The sequence below is a fragment of the Thamnophis sirtalis genome, unplaced genomic scaffold (genome assembly GCF_051295495.1).
Source record: "Thamnophis sirtalis isolate CommonGarterSnake01/CBP01778 unplaced genomic scaffold, rThaSir2_p1.2 scaffold_3, whole genome shotgun sequence".
Classification (NCBI taxonomy): domain Eukaryota; kingdom Metazoa; phylum Chordata; class Lepidosauria; order Squamata; family Natricidae; genus Thamnophis; species Thamnophis sirtalis.
Genome location: NW_028261383.1, coordinates 88,468,824 through 88,492,433, shown reverse-complemented (window position 1 = coordinate 88,492,433; position 23,610 = coordinate 88,468,824). Strand labels below are relative to the sequence as shown.

The following is a 23,610-nucleotide window of genomic DNA, read 5'->3' as shown; positions in this document are numbered from 1 at the left end:
ACTTTTTAGGGCGCGTCGGAAGGACCAGAGGTCGGGGATTATACGAAGCTCCGGGGGCAGCTCATTCCAGAGGGAAGGCACTCCCACAGAGAAGGCTCTCCCCCTGGGGGGTCGCTAGCCAACACTGTCTGGCCGACGGCACCCTCAGGAGGCCAACTCTGTGGGATCGCACTGGACGGTGGGAGGCTACCGGTGGCAGTAGGTGGTCTCTGAGCCTAAGCCATGGAGCGCTTTAAAGGTCATAATTAGTACCTTGAATCGCACCCGGAAGACAACCAGCAACCAGTGCAGGCTGCCTAAAAGGGGTGTAACATTGGAGCACCTAGGTGGTCCCATGATAACCCGCGCAGCCGCATTCTGGACCAGTTGAAGCCTCCGGGTGCTCTTCAAGGGCAGCCCCATGTAGAGAGCGTTACAGTAGTCCAGGTGAGAAAGGACAAGGTCATGGATGACTGTGCACAGAGCATCCCGATCCAGGAAGGGGCGCAACTGACGTACCAGGCGAACCTGGTAAAAGGCCCCCCTGGTCATGGCCGTCAGGTGTTCTTCTAAACTAACCCGCGTATCCAGGAGGATGCCCAGATTGCGGGCCCTCTCTAAAAATTTCTCCCCCTATCATCAAAGATGGAACAAGATGCACAAATTGGGATGACGGTTTAGCATGAGGTGGCAGGTTACCTAAAAGGTAGAGAAACACAAGAGGAAGTGAGTGAGGGACTCTTAGGACAATGTTTCCTGCTCCAGCCTACACTCCTCTGCCACATGTACTTTTGTCAAACAGGCCTCACTTTTACCTAGTAGCCTTTCAGGAGAACATAAGATGTATATTTGAACCTGTGTTCTTAACTGATTTAGTCTCCGAAGTACCTGAGAGCAAGACAAGAAGTAATAGGCACAAGATCATTAAAGAGAGACCCAACCTAGGCCTAAGGAGAAACAACAGCGAGAACAATTAATCAGTAGAACATTGACTTCTGGAAGTTGTGAGCAGTTCATCACTGGAGGTTTTCAAGAAGATACTGGGCAGCCATTTGTCCAGAGTCAACATAGGGTCTCCTGCTTGAGTAAGGGGTTGGACTAGAAGACCTCAAGGTCTCTTGCAATCCTATTATTCTGTTTTATGTTCTAATCTAAGCAGATAGCGATGGTTGTTTTCATCATTTTTATATTCTATTGTTTCTGCTAATGTTTTTTTTTCCTGTTGCTGTTTGCTTGCATTTTTTAAATTAATGTTTGTGGTGGGAATTTATAATCTGCCCCAAACCTCTTCCTGAAAGCAATACATAATGCAAATAACAGCAGTAACAAAAGCAAATTGCATGCCTGAATGCATCCTTTATAGAACAATGCCTAGATAAAATGGGAGGGGGGGGGAGAGGCGGGAATGGCTTAGGAATGAGCTTTGAGCTGTAAATCAATCAGTCTGAAATACTTTGCACATACTGTTTCCTCTTCACTATTTGGCAGAAATAACAGGCATTGGAAATATATTATCTAATCCCCAGAAGAGTTTGGGTATTTATAATGTATGTTTTAATTTATTTTAATTTTTAAATTTATTGTAATGCATTTTGCAGGGATGTGGTGGCTCAGTGGCTAAGATGCTGAGCTTATTAATCAGAAAGGTCAGCAGTTTGGTGGTTCGAATCCCTAGTGCCACATAACGGAGTGAACTCCCCTTACTTGTCCTAGCTTCTGACAAGCTAGCAGTTCAAAAGCACTTAAAAATTGCAAGTAGAAAAATAGGAACCACTTTTGGTGTGAAGGTAACAGGGTTCCATGCGCCTCGGTGTTTACTCATGCTGACCACAGAGACGTCTTCGGATAGCGTTCACTCTTGGCTTTGAAACGGAGAGCACCGCCCTCTAGAGTTGGGAATGATTAGCACATATGTGCAAGGGGAACTTTTACTTTTTACCTTTAATGTATTTTTTTATTACAGAAAAATCACAGAAATTCCTCTGGTCCAGCCCCACTTAGAATCTAGCTAGTTTTCTTTCTCTCCCCCACTCCCCTTTCTCTGGATTTAACCTGGATTTGGGAACAATCACTGACAGATGTTTTAAAATAGCATGGGGAAAAATATGATTTTAGATTTAGATCTAATATTGTTGTGGAAGTTGCTTAACATATTGACCCACAATTGACAAATGGTATTTTAAAGCACTGAGTTCTATAAAATTAGTCTGTACACTCGTTTTATGATGAATCATGGCGTTTCAGCAACTGAAACAAATAATCCCTGGTTAAATTAATCCTACAGCAGAGTTTCTCAACTTTAGTAATTTTGACATGTGTGGACTTCAAACTCACTGAGGAATTCTGGGAGTTGAAATCCACCCATCTTAACACTACCAAGGCTGAGAAACCCTGGCCTACACAATACTCAGATAATAAATAGCTGAATGTTTTCACTGTGTAATTCTGCACCAACTTTAACAGCACATAGTACAAATGCTTCTGATTAAGGATCGGAAGCCACATCAATCTTATGAAGAGAATGGAGAACAGATCTGTTGGGTTCAAACATGTGATGGGAATAGCAGAGAATGTAGCCCCAAAGACGCATTCTCTGTTTATCTCTAATCCATATGCAAGCCTGTACTTCCTTCCCAACAGCTGAAGGGTTTTCTATCCCACATTCACTTTTGGCACAAAATAATAATCAAATGCATTTGGTGCAATCTCGTAGTTATCATCTCCAAAGAGAAGGGTGTAAAAACATATGTTGGCAATCTGCTCTAAAGTAGTGAATAAAACCGTACACTTTTTTCAAAGTATGTTTTTCCCCCAGATGGAGGGCTTCCAATCAGACTAATCAAAAGTTCTTTTCCTCCAAGCAGATTTTATGTGGTAACCCCGCTGCCCCACAAAAAAAAATTGGAAGAAACAGTGGGAACATATAGAAGGAATAAAAATGGAAGATCGTCTCACTTTGATCTCCCTTAAGATGTCATGTGTGCTAATTGCACGCACACACATACTCACATGGGGGGCACAAAGCCTAGTCTGGAAGCATCTTTAATTTTGAAAAACTCTGTAGGCAATTAATTCTCAGACATTCATATCCAGAAGACGGGAGCTGAGGCTTGGAAAGAAGAAAATATGTGCTTTATTATCTCTATTTCAAAGAAAACACAAAAAGAAAAAAGGCAGCTTCAAAGAAAAATGATCTGTATTTGTTAGGAAAGGGGGCAATTCCAATGTTCTGTGCCATTGTCTGCCCAACCACATTCTGTGGCATTTATACATGCTTCTGTGGCTGTATCCTTTTGCATGAAAATGTTTGACTATATTCAAACTGGTTCCACCACAAAACTGCGTTCGACTAAAGCGCGCTCGATGAAACTGCGTAGCTGACGTCATCACAGGGCGACAACAGCGCGGAGACAGAAGCACGCTGTAAACGCTAAACCTAAAATTAACCTCTAAACCTAAACCTAACCCCCCTAAACCTAATCCTAAACCTAAACCTAACCCTTAACCTAACCCTTAACCTAACCCTAAACCTAATCCTAACCCTTAACCTAACCCTAAACCTAACCCTAACCCTTAACCTAACCCTAAACCTAACCCTAACCCTTAACCTAACCCTAAACCTAACCCTAACCCTTAACCTAACCCTAAACCTAACCCTAAAGCTAACCCTAACCCTAACCCTTACCTTAACTTGAATCGGCTTGCTTTCAAAGCGCTATTTAAAGCGCCCTTCTTTCTCCGCGCTCGCTGTTGTCGCCCTGTTGATGATGTCAGCGACGCGGTTTAATCGGGCGCGCTTTAGCCGAGCGCGGTTTTGTCGTGCCACGATTCAAACTGATGTAAGCATTAGAGTGTAGGAATGAAATGGTGTTCATTCTGGGCTTGTTAGTGAGCCAAGTAGACAAAATCTTGAGAGAAACATGGTAATTTCTTAATACTTTCTGCACCTACCACTTTACTGTGAAAGGTAACCTGTGGCCAGATGAAATACAGTGGTACTAGTTGTGTAAAGGGACAGATCGTTTTCCACTCCATGCTTCACTTGGCCTCAGCACTTGCTGCTAGTTGAGTTCCCAAAGGTTCTTCTCTGGGCTGGACACACCCCTTTTCTCAGCCAGAAATAAATGTCTGATGTAACATGGATTAGAAACTTGGCATCCCAGCGAGGCAAGATCAAAAAAGGTACAAGAGCAAGACTGGGGACAGCTGGGAAGCACTGACTTTGGAGAATCTCTTGGGTGAGAAAAAGTGCTGAGAAAACTCATCCGGGGCTCTAATCCTTACCTGGGAATCGTCCGCTCTGTCAGGACTTCACAACAGAGGCTCTGCTGTGGTCTGAATAAGAGCCTGGGCAGGTAGGGACAATGCTTGCATCTTGTTTGCGAGGCATTTGTTTGTGGTGTAGCTGCTATGAGAAAACTGTGGAAGATTATGCCAGTCATTTGGATAACCAGTTTTATTTAGTACGCGTATTATTGAGGATTAGACAACCCAACAGGTGTATCTCTCAGAGGCAACAGAGAAAGCCTTGTAGAGTTTAAGAGTAGATTGTTAACAATTTAAGGAATTTCAACAGCTAGTGCTGGGAACAAGACTGGATTTAATCACAGTACATGAATGTGAAGACCTATCCAAAGCCTACAGATGTATTAGGTTTGCCTTTCCATGCCAAGGGTTGACCCTTTGGGTGCAGAATTGTCCTCTGGCAAGACTTTAATCTGAGAACGTCAAATTGCCCAGCTCTAAGAATGGAAGTCCCAGCGTTAGAAAAGAGCTGCTAGGAGATGACCTGGAATGTAGAAACAAGTAAGGAAGAGAATTTGTGACTGCTGGCAAATCCTGATGAGAGCCCATTGATAAACACATATAATGTCCAAAAGAGCAGATGAGTATATATTAAGATTCCCTAAGTTCATCTAAAACTGATGGTTTCTCACTCAATTTACTAAAGAGAGGAAAAACAAAACTCAGATATCCATTAGCTCAGTTTTGTCTGCAGTTCTGTCCCAGAAGACTTCCTCCCAGATAGATGTATAAGATTTATAGATATATAGATATATATGGTTGAAGACTCTTAGCCTTCTTTTCTGATTCCAGCACTAAATTACATCAGTTGCTATTGGAAGAATGTTGCACACACCCCCATGTCCTCCCAGCAGCAGAAGGGGAAGTGTGTGCTTTTGAACCAAGCTGATGGTCATTTGAAACCATGAAGTACTTTCTTCACTTAGCTCAGAAGTATTTGCTTAGGCAACTGAAGGCTAATGCATTTTGTAGTTTCTTAGCTTTCCTGCAGATACACCTGTACAGTTTTTTGTGGCAATGAGACTGACCAAAATCTAGCCCAATTATGGACTTGATTTATTCACATTGAAATATACTAGACACTCTACCTCTTAATTAATGGTAAAAATAAGCAAGAAATATGTGGTTTGACTCAGAACACACCAGAGTGAGACTGTACTCTCAAAATTAGATATATTGTGAGAGAAAAAAATATTCTCCCAACAACCAATATATCTATTTTTTATTTTTTGTTTAAAACAGGGTCATGGATTTAGGTAGATATGAGGCAAATTCAAGGACTTTTGTTTCTTACTTTCTACTGGGAAATGGGTCAAATATCCATATGAGATAAAAGGTAAATATTTGCTTATTCATATATAAAATTTAGAAACCACCCATCTGATAATAATATGGGATAAATAAGAAATTAAAGTGGAACAAGTGGAGAAAAAAATTAGTTTTTTTTTCAAAAGGTAATGATAAAGAAATGGTTCTGCACAATGAGGAATGTTAATTTTTCCTAAATTCTGGGCTAATGAGTATTCAGGCTCACAAATCTACATATAGAAATAAGTGCAGGAGATTTTTTGTCAAGCATTCTACAAGACCAAGAATAGGCACCCCTGGGTGATATTTTAGATTAGGCTGACTGGTGTGTGTGCAAATGATAGTAGCTGAAGTGAATAGGTAGATGAAAAGTCCTTCATTGCTTGAAAAATCTGAAGTTCACCTACAGGAATTGTTCATGTTTTTAATTTCCCAATTTTGGAGTTTTTATGATTTTAGTGTTAACCCTGCCTTCTTCTTCTAACCCTGTGAGTTCATCTCCAGTATTCTCAGGTCACACCAGCTAAATATAGTGGTGTCAGATTTAAGGAAGGCTTTTCTGAGCAGAAAGAAGACATGGAGTCCCATATGAAACCTTTTGCAGAGAAGTGTAGCTCTTCCTGACAGAACTGCCCCATTCCAAAAGCTTCACCATCAGCTTTGACAACAAGTATCTGTTTAGAGCTGAAGGCCATCACCACAAATTCAGTTCTTTTCTAAGAAAGAGCCTATATGGATATAAGCTAGTTATTACTGAACGTTCATTATAGTTCTGGGAGGGAGAGGTTATTCTATATAGCAACTTAGTATTGTCAGTGGATAACTATAAATCCACTTTAATCTTTTTTTCCCTCTGACTAATACTAATAGCTCAGCTGGCTTCAAAACATTCCATGCTCACAAAGACCAGTTTGGATTTGCCAAATTACGGATCAAATATGCATGATTCAGAACTTTTGTTTTAAATTCAGAAGAAAACAGGCTGTTCTGCTCTGACCTCAGGAGAAAATCTGACCAATTCAGACAATGAATTGTCCTGAAGAATTTGGGGAGAATGGAAAAAACGAGAGAGAGAGAGAAAATAATACAATTTGGCTCAGCAATTCTACATATTCTCTTTTTGTGCAACCCCAGCTTTTACAGAAGTTGTTCTAACTGACAATTAAGATGTAATTGAAATAACTGAAGAAATGTTAATTAGCATTCTTTGCCTTATGTTAATATGTTGACTGAGCGGGAAGGTGTTAGTTAATGAATTATACTCTATATTGAAAATCGAGAGAGGGCAGCAGATTTTTCTGATAACAGATTTAGTCAGTAAATATAATGAAATATTTTGCATTTTATTTCATCACAATGCTTCATCTGTAGCTCAGTTAATGTTACTGGAACCTTGCAGTTAAGGAATTCTCCACATACAAATTGAATTGAAAACTCAAAGAAGGCTGAAGTTTCCTGAAATAAGTCAACTGGATTTATGTTAAAGAAAATATATTTAGAATGGGAAAACTAATTAATTAAAATGCACAGTTATTCCTTTTTAAGTGGATAGTCTGTTCAATAGATTCTATTGAATTGCAGCCATATTATATTATTATATTATATTATATTATATTATTATATTATATTAATTATATTATATTATATTATATTATATTATATTATATTAATTATATTATATTATATTATATTATATTATATTATATTATATTATATTATATTATATTATATTATATTATATTATATTATATTATATTATATTATATTATATTATATTATATTATATTATATTATATTATATTATATTATATTATATTATATTATATTATATTATATTATATTATATTATATTATAATATTATATTATATTATATTATATTATTATATTATTATATTATATTATATTATATTATATTATATTATATTATATTATATTATATTATATTATATTATATTATATTATATTATATTATATTATATTATATTATATTATATTATATTATATTATATTATTACATTACATTACATTACATTACATTACATTACATTACATTACATTACATTACATTACATTACATTACTTTTAAAAAGAGGTTAAATTGCTGGCATCTTTTTTCCTGACCCAAAAAACTGAGCCAAAATCAGATGGTTTTTCATGGATTCTTTAGGTATTTGAGAAGTTTGAGAACTTGAACAGGGTTCTTGACAAGTCAGTCCTGCCACTTGTGGGCTGAAAACTGTTCTTCCTGGCAGCCAAGATGAAAGTGAGGGACCCACCATGTTAGACCATTTCTGCCTAGTGACAAATCTTCCCTTGTTGGAGAAGGTTTTGTAGAAGGTTGATGGGGTTTGCGCTACTAAGGATCTTAGATACAGCTGATTATCTGGTTCCCTTCATTCAAGATTCACAAAGCATGGTATGAAAATAATATTAGTTGTTCTAGTACATGACATCTATTGATATTTGGATGATTGGAGTTCAATTCCTTTAGTTGGTTTTAATGCCATAGTCTTAGTATCCTTCCAGACCACCTACATGAGTCAGTTGTTGGGGACACACTGCTTTGCAGTAGCTCCTTCAATGGTTGTGGATTAAATGGAGTAAATACATCTACCACAATGTACTCTAAGTAGAGCTACTTTTAAAGATAAATTGGAAATTGCAATGGGTACAAACTGAGCAGTCTGTGTGGTGAAAGGTGTCAATCACCTAAAGCATATGTTCCTTGTGCTTAAAGACCAGCACTGTAATACATTTCACGTGCAATTTGAATGTTGAGTTTGACCTATAAGGCCCTTTACAACTTGGTGCCAAGGTACCTTGGGATTGCATTCTCCAATTATAACTGACCACCAGTCCAATATTATACAACGGCCCCCCTTTGTGTGTTGGATTTACCTCAAAAAAGGTACTAAAAACTGCATTGTTCCAGAAGACCTTGGGTGGTTTAATGTTGTCTTCCTTGGCTCATTCTTAATCGTGTGGTTTTTCTTTTACTTATGTGTGATAACTGTACTGAAGAGGATTATAATTGCTTTAATGTATTATGAGATTAGAGCCAAGGTGGCGCAGTGGTTAAATGCAGCACTGCAGGCTACTGCTAGATCAGCAGGTCAGCGGTTCAAATCTCACCGGCTCAGGGTTGACTCAGCCTTCCATCCTTCCGAGGTGGGTAAAATGAGGACCCAGATTGTTGGGGGCAATATGCTGACTCTCTGTAAACCGCTTAGAGAGGCCTGAAAGGCCTATGAAGTGGTATATAAGTCTACTGCTATTGCTATATTTTTAAAATTCTTACCATGGATAATTTAAGATTGTAATGCTAAAGTTATTTTAGACTTACTTTGGATGTTTGTTTTAGTGTTGTTATGTTTGTTATACTATGAAACTTTTAATCCTGTTGTAAGCCATCATGACAGAGTTGGTGGCATATCAGCTTAAAATCAATCAATCGACAATCAATCAATCAATCAATCAATCAACTCAGGCCTGCTGTAGACCTCAGTAATCTCTCCCACACATTTGAATCCTTACATGACGCTACTGAGAGAGTCATTCATCAGTTGACAGTTGCAGTTGACATTTGCCTAGCAACCTTATGGTGGTTCTATGGCTACTCTGCTATTTTTGGTGTACTCTGTAACAGCAGGTCTTCAATTTGTAAGTCCTCTTGGATTTGCTGTTCCACTTACATCAGAAGGTGGAAAATGTAGCCAAAGGGATACAGATACAGGAGTGGGAGTTACTCTACAGCAGTTACAAGATCTCATCACTTATGCCTAGGGCTGCCCTTTGAAGATCACCCAGAAATTGAAATTGATGCAAAATTCAGACTCTCAGCAGTCTCAAAATGCAGACTTGCCCCAGCTCCTGCCCACCTAGCAATTCAAAAGCATGCAAATGTGAGTAGATTAATAGGTACCACTTCAGTACCAGTAACAGTGTTCCATGTGTCTTTGGTGTATAGCCATGCTGACCATATGAACAGAGAAAATGTCTTTGGACAATGCTGCTCCCTCAGCCACGAAATGGAGATGAGCACTGTGCCCTAGAATTGGACATGACTGCACAGGGAAAAATTCACCTTTACCTGCAGCACTCTACATGCCATTGGGTACACACACATTCAGCAATATCACATCTATTTTGCTAGTTCTGAAGTGGCTTTGAGTAGTGCCCAAGTATAACTCAGTGTATCAGTCTGGAACTCTAAAGGCCACCTCCTCCAGCTTGACTCTGGCTGATCTGGCTGTTCTACTCAAGAGGCTGCTGTGCTACCCTCACTATGGAAGGTGGAGGTAAAGACCTAAAAGCAATGTTGCTCTTTAGCTTATGATTGTAAGCCACTTAGAGTTATCCTATGGTAAGATGGGTGGCTAATAAATTTAAGAAAGAAAGAAAGGAGGGAGGGAGGGAGGGAGGGAGGAAGGAAAGAAGGAAGGAAGGAAGGAAGGGTATTGAATCTGTGAAATAAGTTTCCTCAAGATCTTATTGTCTCCCCAAATCATTTTTTTCTGACAAGCTATTTCTGATTAACATCTATTATTTTCTTATCAGCAATGGACTACATTCAATTGTGCTTTCTCTTAGAATTATGTTTTTGTGCTTATTGATCTTTATTACTTGATTTGCAAACTGCCTAGAGATGGGTTCTTATGGTAATATTGAAATTGTGGGAAAAATTAAAAATGAATCCCTCTATTGTCTTCCAAGCTCCACTTTGGCATAACAGCTATTTTCACAGCCCTGGCAACAGACTGCTGCCATAGGAAGATCCAGAAGCTGAAAGACAAGGAGAGCCAATCAGCTACTTCAATAAGGCCCTTCTTGGAATGCAAGGCAGTATTATGCTGCTACTTCTCTCTTAACAGTCTCAGCTTGAGATAGAGTGTCTTTGTGAGTGTCTATGATGCCATTGACCCAAGAACAATCCAGGAACTATCACAATTGTAACAATCCAGTTGTGAGTAGTGGGCTCATCTTGCTCCCTTACCTCCCCATTTGAAATTTGAAATTGTTTCAAATTTATTATTTATTATTGTTTAGCTTTCCAAGGGTTTTGTACCAGGATACCAACTCTTTTTTTCATTTGAAGTTGATATTCTCATTTATAAACTTTAACAATGTGGTTTGTACAGCATTATAGTAAAATGTGCCTATGACTAGCTGTCTAATTGCAGTAGAAGAATCCGAACTAATTGCTCTGTATCAGGCTGGGTTGAACAGTGGGTCCTGCAGAGATTTCACTTTTGTCCAATATCTTTCAACATTTGGATTTATTAGTTGGATAATGGAGCTGATGGGCTACTTATCAAATGTGCGGATGATACACAGTTGAGAGGTCTGACCAACAGCCAGGATGACCGAATGAGATTGCTATCTATTCGGGGCAGGTTGAAGAACCGGTTGAGAACTAGATGTCTTTCAATAAGGAAAAATGTGAAATATTATCTTTAAGGAGAAAAAAATGTAGCTCATTTTCCAAGATGTCTTAGAAATGTGACATTGTCAGTGATCACTGATAGCGGCCACCAGGACTAATTAAATTCTAAGCTGCATTAGATCAAAGTGTACCAAAGATATGCCAAGTTCTTATTTCCACCTAGACACTGTCTCTTTGCCTAGTAGAATTAGTTTACTGGCCAGCTTTATTTATATATTTATCAAATTTCTGTACCTATTTCTATTTTTCCTGGCAAGCTTTAGCACTGGAAATAAATGCAGGCAACAAAAAAAAAATAAGTGGGTGTGCGGAGAATGATCAAATCTTCCTTTCCTTGCAGCTGAAAATATGTTTCCCCTTCCGCGCTTGTACCTCAAAAGTGAGCAGTATGAACCAATTCAAGCCATTGTGAAAGAGATTCATGGAGAAGAGGGTAAATTGACTTTGACTGCTATAATTTTCTGGATTCTTCCTAGATAATAGGCTTCTCTAGCATTTTATATCGCTGCAGGTGCTTACAATACAGTGAATAATACAGACAAAACTGTGAAGGTTTCAGAATTCAGATCCTAACATAACGTGCCTGTTTATGAGTATATTCGACTCAGAAGAATGTGTTGTGAAATTCAGGCAATTGTGAATTAATGTCCACCTTCAATAGATCTGATAATAATTGAAGATATTCAGATATCATTGTAAAACGCAGTTGATAAGAGAGATTTGTACTTACCAGCAACAAGCAGAATGATTCTTCCCTTGCTTGTTATGGTACTGCCCAGTGGTGGGTTTCAAAAATTGTTCGAACCTACTCTGTGGGCGTGGCCTCCTTTGTGGGAGTGGCTTGCCACCAATGTGACCAGATGGGAGTGGCTTGCCGCCCATGTCACCAGATATGAAGATGCCGACGACACTTGTCAGAACCACCTTAAATTACCTCACACACAGCACTGGCATGCATAAGAATATGATGTAAACTTGTTTTTTAAAAGGCATCTTTGGTTTGCGTTAAAACAACTTCAACACACACAATGTTCTGATTGCACCATAAACGCAGTAGTCATCCTTACCTTTCACAGAGGCACTGAGTTTTATAAATATGAGCATGATAGTGTAGAATAATCATATCCAAGGACCAGTGGTGGGTTTCAAAAAATTTTGGAACCTCTTCTGTAGGTGTGGCCTGCTTTCTGGGTCCACTGGTGGAACCTCTTCTAACCGGTTCGGTAGATTTGACGAACCGGTTCTACCAAATAGGTGAGAACTGGTAGGAACCCATCTCTGGTACTGACTTAGCCAATATACATTTGGTAAAGATAGATTTGTCTACACCAGTGTGCCTGCAAAGCCATTTCTGCCCATAATATGTCCTTTCTCTATCAACAAGTGGAGTATCAGCAAGAAAAGGTATATCTGATATCAATCAACCCTTTACAAGTAGTCCTTGACTTATGCCCACAACTGAGCCCAAATTTCTGCTGCTAAATGAGACATTTGTTAAATGCATTTTGCCCCATTGTATGAAATTTCTTGCCACAATTGTTAAGTGAATCACTGCAGTGGTTAAGTAACTAACACACTTGTTAAATGAATCTGGTTTCCCCCATTGACTTTGCTTGTCAGAAGGTCACAAAAGGTGATCACATGACCCCGGGACACTGCAGCTATCATAAATATGAATCATTTGTCAAGCATCCAAATTTTGATCATGTGACCGTGGGAATGGAGCAATGGTTGTAAGTTTGAAAAACAGTCATCAGTCATTTTTTTCAGTGCTGTTGTAACTTCAAACGGTCACTAAATTAATTATGGTAAGTTATTGTGCAAAGCCTAGGGCTAGGAGAGCTTCAAGGAATATTTGTTCTTTTTCATCTGAAAAGAGATGTGCCCATGAGTTTGTTTTTAGTTGGCCACATCCTCAGCCACAAAAGCCAAGGATCCTTCTAGGGAACAATAGGATAAACACCAAGGAAAACAAACATAGAATTATGCTGAAAGTTTCTTGTTGCAACAATTTCCCTCTCTAATTACAGTAGGTCTAATTCCTATACACAATTTAACTTAGTAAGCACTCTTGACTGCAGTCTTTTTGGTTAAATGTGCAAAGAATGGCAAAGGGTGAAACAACTGCACCCGTATTTCTTAATCTAAATGTATATGTATATGTGTATGTGTATGTGTATGTGTATGTGTATGTGTATGTATATGTATATGTATATGTATATGTATATGTATATGTATATGTATATGTATATGTATATGTATATGTATATGTATATGTATATGTATATGTATATGTATATGTATATGTATATGTATATGTATATGTATATGTATATGCATATGCATATGCATATGCATATGCATATGATGTATATGTATATGTATATGTATATGTATATGTATATGTATATGTATATGTATATGTATATGTATATGTATATGTATATGTATATGTACATGTACATGTACATGTACATGTACATGTACATGTATATGTATATGTATATGTATATATTTCTTTGTGTCTTCAGCTCCAGAATTAGACTTGGGAAAGAAGGTTAGCACTCCTCAAGACTTGATGATGGAGGAGTTGTCCCTGTCCATAAACAGGGGTTCGAGACTGTATCAACAAAGGCAGAAGAGAGTGCAGCGTTTTGTGCTGGAGAATCCTACAGGCTACAAAATTGTAAGTCATATTAGCGTGCTAAGAAAAAAATATTATTGGGATGTCAGTCGGGAACAAAAACAGGAAGTGCCAAGGCAGGTATCCCACTTAAAGCTGATCAAACCAATATTTCTTTTCACTTCAGATGGTGTAATTTTATCATAATTGTTAAGTTTCCAAGCACAAGAGCCTGGATCTTTCCAATCTTGAAGCAGCTGGGGTAGATTTGTAGGAGGCAGACCAATGCATACCATAGTCATTGCTTGGCTTGAAGCATAAGTCTCGGGGTTAGGTTTAATTACTTGATAGAATAGATTATGAGGTTAGAGCAAATCCAATTAGATTGGAGTAGAAACTCCTTGAGAAACTCTTCTGGCATAAAGAACTATAATTAAACTTAAATTACTAGCTACTGATTAATTATCCATCCATCTATCCATCTGCACACAAATACTATGCATGGAAGAAATTATTCCATCTCCCATATGGATTCTAAACTAATGTTAGCTTAATGTTATGGGAATGCCATATGGGAACAGTGTAGACAATGTGGGTGTCTGCATTATACATTCTACTAGTTTGTAAGTTTCAATATATTCAATTGACAAGCTTTTATTCAGATTATTAGCAAACCGATGTATGATTTCTGGTTTCAGGTCTTCTCTCTGGTTCTTCCTGTCCAAATATGCTATTCTTTGCTCTCTCTTTCTAGGCCTCCAACATGGCAGGTGGAGGCTCACACCCAGAATGCAATGGAATGGAAACAACTAAAGGATGGAGGGTATGCTTAGTTACTTGATCAGAACCTGGGATAGTGTCATATGGTTGGCCTGGAGTTTAGTGCCTTAGAGTTCCCCTCTGTGGCAGTGCTCCTTTTTCCTGGGTGCCATTTTTGGTTAAAACGGATGAGTTTGAATAATCTTTCCAAATTAATATTTCGGTATTAATGGCAATGTGGTAACCATGTGTAAACCTATGCATTAAAATAGGGGTGTCAAACTTGTGTCGTCACAGCGTCATTACGTGACATATTACAATTCCCCCCTCTTCGCTAAACCGGACATGGGCATGGCCCGCAGGCCACAAGTTTGACAGTTCTGCATTAGAACATACCTGAAGCAAAATCCAATTTCGCAACACAGTATACAGGTGAAACTCGAAAAATTAGAATATCGTGCAAAAGTTCATTTATTTCAGTAATGCAACTTAAAAGGTGAAACTAATATATGAGATAGACTCATTACATGCAAAGCAAGATAGTTCAAGCCGTGATTTGTCATAATTGTGATGATTATGGCTTACAGCTCATGAAAACCCCAAATCCACAATCGCAGAAAATTAGAATATTACATGCAATCAATAAAACAAGGATTGTACATTGAACAATATTGGACCTCTGAAAAGTATAAGCATGCATATGTACTCAGTACTTGGTTTGGGCCCCTTTTGCAGCAATTACTGCCTCAATGTGGCGTGGCATGGAAGCTATCAGCCTGTGGCACTGCTGAGGTTATGGAAGACCAGGATGCTTCAATAGCGGCCTTCAGCTCTTCTGCATTGTTCGGTCTCATGTCTCTCATCTTTCTCTTGACAATGCCCCATAGATTCTCTATGGGGTTCAGATCAGGCAAGTTTGCTGGCCAATCAAGCACAGCAATCCCACAGTCATTGAACCAGGTTTTGGTGCTTTTGGCAGTGTGGGCAGGTGCCAGGTCCTGCTGGAAAATGAAGTCAGCCTGCCCATAAAGCTCATCTGCGGAAGGAAGCAAGAAGTGCTCCAAAATCTCCTGGTAGACAGCTGCGTTGACCCTGGACTTAATGAAGCACAGTGGACCAACACCAGCAGATGACATGGCTCCCCAAATCAACCCAGACTGTGGAAACTTCACACTAGACTTCAAGCATCTTGCAGTGTGTGTCTCTCCATTCTTCCTCCATAGTCTGGGTCCTTGGTTTCCAAATGAGATGCAAAAGTTGCTCTCATCAAAAAAGAGGCCTTTGGACCACTGAGTAAGAGACCAGGTCTGTTTTTCTTTAGCCCAGGTAAGATGCTTCTTACCTGGGCTAATATTCCGTCCTCTATTTTTGGCCATCCTCCCCATTGGTTGTAATCTATGTTAGTTCAAAAATTTGTAAGCACATGGACAGCATTCACACAATGCGTTCAAGTCATATGCTCCTGTATGGCGAGATATATGAAATGTTTAAATTACAGTAATTATATCTGTGTTTGCATCTGTCTATACACTTCAGCATATGCACATTTTATGCAAATCGGTGTCTTTTTGATCATACTTTTTTTTCTGTTTTGTTAATGTGTAAGTAATCACTCTAGAAACCATGATAGCATACGGTTGCAATATATAAATATATTTTCAGCCTTTAACAATATTGTTTCAGTAGCAGGAAGTATGTAGAGTTAGTCTTCTGGGAAAAAAATAATAAACTGCAGATATTTTGGAAGAAAATGTTTATGTATAATGGCAATGGATGGATTTATCTTTCCACACGGGGGAGAATGGTTTAAAAGCAGTTTCTCATTACATTGCCTGAAAAATTCTTTTCTCTCGCCTATGTTTTTCCATTGCTTCTAGTCAATCTGGTTCTAATTAGGTATTTTTCCTGATAGAAAATATTTACCTCTTATGCATGTTCTCCTTTGTCTGCCAGTCTGCTCACTCCACAGAGGGCAAAGAGAACTATCAGAACGACATAAATCACATGGAGGCTTTTGGAAAGAGAGCACCTCCCCAAGTACCACAAAAAACAGACAAAGTCTTGAGGATGAGCAAGGCCCTGAACCCCAGTGCAATTGCTCCAGGTAAGAATAAGGTGACCAGATTTTCAGATTGGTAAAGAGGGACACTTTTGACCCGGGGGGGGGGGGGGCTTGATTAAAAATTTAATACGGAACAACAAAAATTTTCATACAACACAAAAATAGTATTGTAATATTTTTTTATTTCAACATAATTACAATTTACATATATAAATTGTAACTGTTGCCAAACACCAAAATTTTGATCGCATGACCATGAGGATGCTGCAACGGTCACTAAGTGTGAAAATGGTTGCTAAGTGTGAAAAATGGTCATCAGTCACTTTTTTCAATGCCATTGTAACTTTGGTCACTAAGCCCATTATACCACCTTTCTTGCCACAGTTCTTAAGTGAATAACTGCAGCTGGTATTTTGTATTTTGATAGAATCTTTTTTTAAATAGTCTAAGACAATTTAAAGAAAGAATTGACACAGAATAAATTGAAGTAAAACATTTCAAACTATTCTTTCTATGCACAATATATTTCAAAGTATTGTGCATAGAATTTTTAAAAATGGTTTCACTTCAATTTACTTTGGATAGAATCTTTTTTTAAATAGTCTAAGACAATTTAAAAAAATAAAACACAGAATAAAACTATTTTAAAAAATCCTATGCACAATAAATAAAATATTATTTTAAAATACATTAAAAAAATAAAAGAAAAAAACCCAGCTCACTTACCAGCAGACACAAGTGAGCACTCCAAGTCAATCCAGAATGATGTAGATGTTAATACAAAGAACTGAGCAAATTAAAATGGTGAAATTAGTCAGGGAAATATTTTTCAAAGAAACTTTGCCACCATTTTTCCCACATGAGCTGACCTCCAACCTCTGTGCCCCTCCCCTCCAGAAAATCCAGGAAGGAACACTCGTGGCTTCTCTAGCCAAGTATTTCCTGGAGCTCTATGGTACTTGGTCGTTTTTTCTTATAAAATGAGGTAAAAGGGGCGCGGGGGGTCCATTTTCTTGCTTTAATGTTTTAATATCTTCAATGAAAGTACTGACACAGAGAGAGGGATTAGACAGGGTGTCTTTTGTCTTGCCCCGGTTAGGATTTATTAAGCAAATCCACTGGGCTTTCAATATGAAGCCAGAAAATCGGGAGAATTTTAAAATGCCCCAGGACACGGGACAAATTGTTATAAATCGTGACTGTCCCGCCAAAATCAGGACATCTGGTCATCTTAGGTAAGAAGCTCTTCACTACTCCAAGCTGGCCCTAATATCAAGGAAGAAAGGCTTGCTGGACTTGACTCATTGACTTTCTAGCCTGTGGAAATTCCCACATATTGCATTGGCTGACTTAGAATACTTTGAAGTTGATCATATCCGTAGGGTATTTAATGAGCCAAGGTGGCGCAGTGGTTAAATGCAGCACTGCAGGCTACTGCTAGATCAGCAGGTCAGCGGTTCAAATCTCACTGGCTCAGGGTTGACTCAGCCTTCCATCCTTCCGAGGTGGGTAAAATGAGGACCCAGATTGTTGGGGGCAATATGCTGACTCTCTGTAAACCGCTTAGAGAGGCCTGAAAGGCCTATGAAGCGGTATATAAGTCTACTGCTATTGCTATTGCTATTGCTAGGGAACTAAGATGGAAAATGCTACTCTAGTCCATCATAAACTCAAAAATAAAAGGATAAATTGTGAGTAGCGGTGGTAGAGAAGGGGACATAAATGTCCACATGATCATGACAAGGCTCACTTGAAGTATATTGTCTTTACCTTATTGCTCATATTGTTTATAGTATCGTCATGGGGAGGTCTGTGTTATTTACTGTATGACCTACTGTTTTTTAGTAGCAAACAGAGACTTACCTAGATGTGATCAGCCTGGAAAGACAACTGATGGAACACCGTCCTTTTCTTAACAGTAGTTAATGATTTGATGAGGAATATAAATGGTCGCCTGTACTCAAAAACATCCAGACAGATGGAATCATTGTCCATTTCTTTGACACTTTCATCTGATGCAGTTCTTGTTGTTGAATAAGTAGGAAAGCAGTTTGATTTTGATGGAGAGAGATCTCATAATATCTATTTTATTCACACACACACGCCACCTCTCAATAAAGGCTACTGTAAATCCTAAATTGTCCCTGATTTTTCCTTATCATCTCTTCTCAAACAACTCCTTGATTATTGTCCCATCATAGAATTTCTTTTCATGACAAAGGGACACTACATTTCCAACATTTTATCCCAACAATACTGAAGTATGCCCCTCATCACCGTCATAGTCCTGTTCTGGTTCATCTCCAGTATGAGGTGGGAGCATTTTTAAAATCAAAATGGAGCAGAGGATTGTCCATCCATAGTTGGCAAATCGTGATTGATTAAGAAACTGATGAGTAACTTTTTTTTAAAAAGGAAGCCTTATCTTTAATTGGAAAGAAGTCAATGCTGATTCTGATATACTCACCGACTTGAGAAAATGAATGAAGGGCAGAAGTGCAACAGGAAAGATAGCCATTAACTATTTTTTGGTATACAGTTGAGGTTAATTCATAAATACACACTGCAGTACCAAAGTATTCAAGAAATGGCAAACTGCAACAACTGTCACTGATAACAAGGTTAAAGGAGTGTGGCACTGAAGAGGCACTCTAGAAGCAGAACATGTTTCTGATGAAGATCTCCTACAACTTGGAACCAAAATCTATCTTTCTCTAGCTAGCTAGCTTCTTCCAGAAATAAGCATAATAATAATAATTTGAAAGCATAAAAATAATTTGAAAGTTGCTTGAACTTTTGGCGTCACATTACTTAAAACTATTGTTTTATTGGACAATCCCTGTTGCAGGCTATTCTGGACCACTAAAAGAAGTTCCACCCGAGAAATTTAACCGAACTGCAATCCCCAAAGGTTACAAGTCTCCCTGGCAGGAATTCTTCTGTAATGCTGATTACCAGGTAGATGTGGAAAACCATTTGCCTGAGTCCAGAAAAGTGAATACTTTGGACCTTAGGAATTTCAACAGGTAAAAAGGTTTGCTTTGTTTCTTTTGCGTGTGTGTGTGTGTGTGTGTGTGTGTGTGTGTGTGTGTGTGTGTATGTATGTATGTATGTATGTATGTATGTATGTATAAACAAACTACAGATGGTAATCAGGTTGTTTACCCCTTTTTTATAAGACTCGATAGGCATATTTTTAAATATTAGCTCTTTAAAGCATGGTAGAAAATGTATATCCTTCCAGAAGCTGCTCACTTGTATCCTTCACTATTGGCCACACCGGTTAAAGCTGCTATGGGTATAACTCATAAACATCTTAACTTTTTGTGATTGCTGGATTTTAAAAGACCAGATTCCTTGTTTTTCTGAGAGTCTGCTCAGCACAGAAGACAGAGCCTTTAATCATTGAGAGGACTTTATGGCCAGTGAGCCTTGCAGGAAGAGGCATTTCCAGGAACAATAATGACCTGGACTGATAGGAAGTTTGGTACTCTAGAAGACCACACTGAACGTCAAAGGTGACATTTCAAAATGCTTGCCCTGGAATATGCATTAAACTATTGTGCTATCCTAATTAATCCTTTCTCATATTAATGCAAAATTACCTAGATATATTGTAAATAACAAATATTTTGGAAACTCTGAGCTATTAGCTATGATTTCTAAGAAGGCTTCCTTACATATTCTAAACCTAAATCAGAGCAGAACACCCAAAAATGCATGGAACCATAATTTAAAAACAATGGAGATTACTTGATGACATGGTCTTCTTTATATACCATGGGATGGGCAATTAATTTTCTCAAAGGACCACATGAGAAATGGGATTGTTATGGAGAGCCACTGCCACTGTTCTGGGGACATCCTGCCACTAAGGCTGCCTCCTCCAATACTGCAGGCCCGACAAGGACAGCCGAAGGGCTGGATATGGTCCAAGAGCCATAAAATGCCCAGGGCTGCTCTAATATGTTCTCTCTCTGCACTCAGATCCACCCGCCTATACAAAACCTAAGAACAAAAACAATTCACAGATTTCACGGAAAGGAAAAATAAGCTCAGAGTCTCCAAAGAGTCAGAAGATGCCAAAAGTTGCAAGCTTCCATTTGTAGGCATTTGGTAATATAAAACAGAAATAGCTTAAATGGCTTCAGCCTATATATTTCTTACAAATTTTACAGCAACTGTTTCATTTGTTGGAGCTTGCTTGGAAACAAATTCTGCCCAATTTCATCCATTTGAGAAGTTGGCAACCTACATAATCCATGATTTTCTGCACAGTTTAGGATAACCAATTTGTGAGCTCTCAGATTCCTCCCAAGTAGCAAAAATGACATCAGGAAGCAAAAGATGCCTGAAATAGTATTTACGCATAATTGAAAATACTCCATTGTTCGTCCGTATAATTTACACTGTGTTATTTCACTACAGAATTAAAGAACTGTTTCGCTGGACGAGGTCAAAATAAGATTTTGACAATAGATTCACTATTCTGGGGTTGACTATTGGTCGAGAACAATGCATTATTTGTTTTGTGATCATTTACAAGCAGACATGCATACACCCACACACCAATGTATGTTGCAGAAAACACAATGGCTGTAAAACAGTATACACAAACGGTTCAAAAGAAATGTGTTTGCATTTCACACCAAGTTCACTTGCTTATCTGCGAAGCTGATAAGCAGTTCACAGAATGAATCTAGTATTAGAAATTGAGAAGAAACTCAAATGGAACATTTGATTAGTTTTGCAGCCCTAATATGAACACAGCGCAATGAAACTTGCTTGGCCAGAACATTTTAAGTATTGAGTAGCAAACCATGAGAAACATTTTAATTGTGGCTTAATTTGCTAACGGCTAGCTGCATTTGACACTTGCAGATTGTGTCGTATCTGCAGCAAATATTTTTCCCACTTAGGTTTTCAGAATGCTTTGTTTGCCAACTGTTTTAAACTTTTCATCCTCCTTGCAGGACTCCTACACCATTTGGTGGGCCATTACTGATTGACACGTTTCCTGGATTTGATGTATTTATGCCTCCTGCAGATGCCATGAATGATGTGGTGCTACTTTCAGATAGACCCAGCTTCAACAGAACACCTCAAGGATGGATACATGTTATGCCTGAATCAGAGGATCTGTAGAGACTGCCTCATAGTTGTATCTCTTATCCCAAGATCAATGCCTGCTTGACACCCAGTTATTAACCAATAATTGCCAGAAGAGAATTTTTTTAGCATAAAATAGACAAATCTTCTCACATCTTGAAAGTAAAATAGCAGCTTTGGCTTATTGTTAAACACTCCTGCCTGGTGCCATTTTGACCACAAACTGTAACAAACCATGCAGTTCATAGTAGGATGATTGCTTAAAACATTGAAACAAGGAGTGGCAGTGATTTTTAAACTCAAAGAGCAAAAAACCCAAAACATTTTTAAAATGAACATATATCTAGGGATATGAGAAGATACACCGTGTTTTCCTGAAAATAAGACAGGACCTTATTTTCTTTTGGACCCCACCCCAAATAAGCACTTGGCCTTACTTTCGGGGAGGTCTTATTACTTTTGAGGTGTAGGAGGTGGCGAGCATAGTCACCTCATGGCTGCTGCTGTGTTGAAATATTTTCAGGGAGGGCTTATTTTCGGGGTGGACTTATTTTAGTGCATGCGCTCAAAAGCCTGATTGGGCTTATTATACAGGGAGGTCTTATTTTGGGGGAAACAGGGTAGTAGTATAAAAGTATGCAGGACATATAAAACCTCTCTGGTTGTGTTTACCTGTCTTATCAGATCCAACAGAAGAGGCAAGCCACACGCCGCTATTAGGGTGCCATCTGGTAAGACCCAGGAAAACAGCTTTTCTCTCCTGGTGACTTGAGATTAGATTTGCCCCAACACTGGTGGCCTTTCATACAGCTTTCTTGTCCTGGTTATTCTTTCAGGAATATGTGACAAAGCCTGGTTCTAATGATGGCAAAAAAAACTTTTTTTAAACTTTGTTACCGTTTACAGATTTATTGAGGTGTTATTTTTCTTTTGTGATCTGCTGATTGCTACTCAGATCCATTTCATTACATGGGTAGCCATCTAAACTGAAATTAACTTAAAATAAAGTAGGTTGAAATTAAACTTAAAAGAAAGCAACTGAATTTCATGTTGTTGTTCTTGTTGTTTTGAAAAAAATGACAGGTCAAATGTGGATTTATGTTAATGTCTTGTTTATGTTTAATTAAATACCCAGATTTTTTTTGAGAGATCAAAGCTAGATGTTGTAAGAGTTGCTAGAAAATAAAAAAAAATCACATCTATTACAACTGTTTTTTCTTGTCTTGCAACTCATTTCTCTGAATTGTCGATGTTCAACCTTCTTTATAAAAGTGTGGAAACTGAAATGGCCAGAGTAAGAACATGAATATTATAATGCTACAATTTGAGTTTCAGCTATGTCAACAGGCCTAAAAGTCAAAATGCATGGTAGGATAGGTTTATTACTCTTTCCACCAGACTGCAAACTTTGAAGAATATATATTCATTTTGGACAGCTGCATTTATGCAACTGTGGTCATTTCTCACCCGGTCCACTGCAATGCACTCTGTAAGGGGCTATCCTTAAAGTCCATTCGGAAGCTTCAGTTGATGCAAAGCAGAGAAGCGGAAACAGTCTTTGATGCCCCTAAGGATAGCCCATATTGCACCTCAGCTGCACAAATTTCACTGGCTATCAATGTTTCCGAATACAGTTCAAGATGTAAGTTATGGCCTTTAAAGCCCTTAATGGCATAGGTCCAGGCTATCTGGTTAACTGCCTTGTTCCACTAGGATAGGCCTATCCTACTCATGCCAGCTGAGAGGGACTCTTCATATCCTGTTAGCCAAAGAACTCGAGATCCAGAACAGCCTTCTCTGCTACAGCACCTGCCTTGGGAACATCTTTTTAAAGTAGGATTGCACACACATCCTTCTGCAAGAGCCTGAAAACCTGGCTCTGCCGGTTTGTCTGGGAACCCAATGGGGGGGGGGGGCTTCCACAGTGGAGGTGATGCTGGATTGAGGGCAGACTCCACCTCCCATCCCCTTGCTGTCTGCCATCCTGCCATCCATCCATCCGTCCGTCCATCCATCGTTTT

The 23,610-nt window shown here is 38.6% G+C and overlaps 1 protein-coding gene across 1 annotated transcript; it reads left to right on the top strand.

Moving 5' to 3' along the window:
• Positions 1 to 4,131: 4,131 nt before the first annotated feature.
• Positions 4,132 to 22,756, top strand: MYOZ3 (myozenin 3). The gene is made up of 7 exons (XM_087707822.1): positions 4,132 to 4,334; positions 11,377 to 11,469; positions 13,568 to 13,722; positions 14,414 to 14,482; positions 16,372 to 16,522; positions 19,329 to 19,506; positions 21,454 to 22,756. The coding sequence occupies exons 2-7, from the start codon at positions 11,385 to 11,387 to the stop codon at positions 21,623 to 21,625; spliced, it is 810 nt and encodes a 269-aa protein (XP_087563948.1). The 5' UTR covers positions 4,132 to 4,334; positions 11,377 to 11,384; the 3' UTR covers positions 21,626 to 22,756.
• Positions 22,757 to 23,610: the final 854 nt, after the last annotated feature.

Coding starts and splice junctions, on each gene's coding strand:
- MYOZ3 (XM_087707822.1), top strand. CDS start 11,385: ATGTTTCCCCTTCCGCGCTTGTACCTCAAAAGTGAGCAGTATGAACCA. Junction 11,470..13,567: donor AGAGATTCATGGAGAAGAGG/GTAAATTGACTT, acceptor TTGTGTCTTCAG/CTCCAGAATTAGACTTGGGA. Junction 14,483..16,371: donor AAACAACTAAAGGATGGAGG/GTATGCTTAGTT, acceptor TTTGTCTGCCAG/TCTGCTCACTCCACAGAGGG.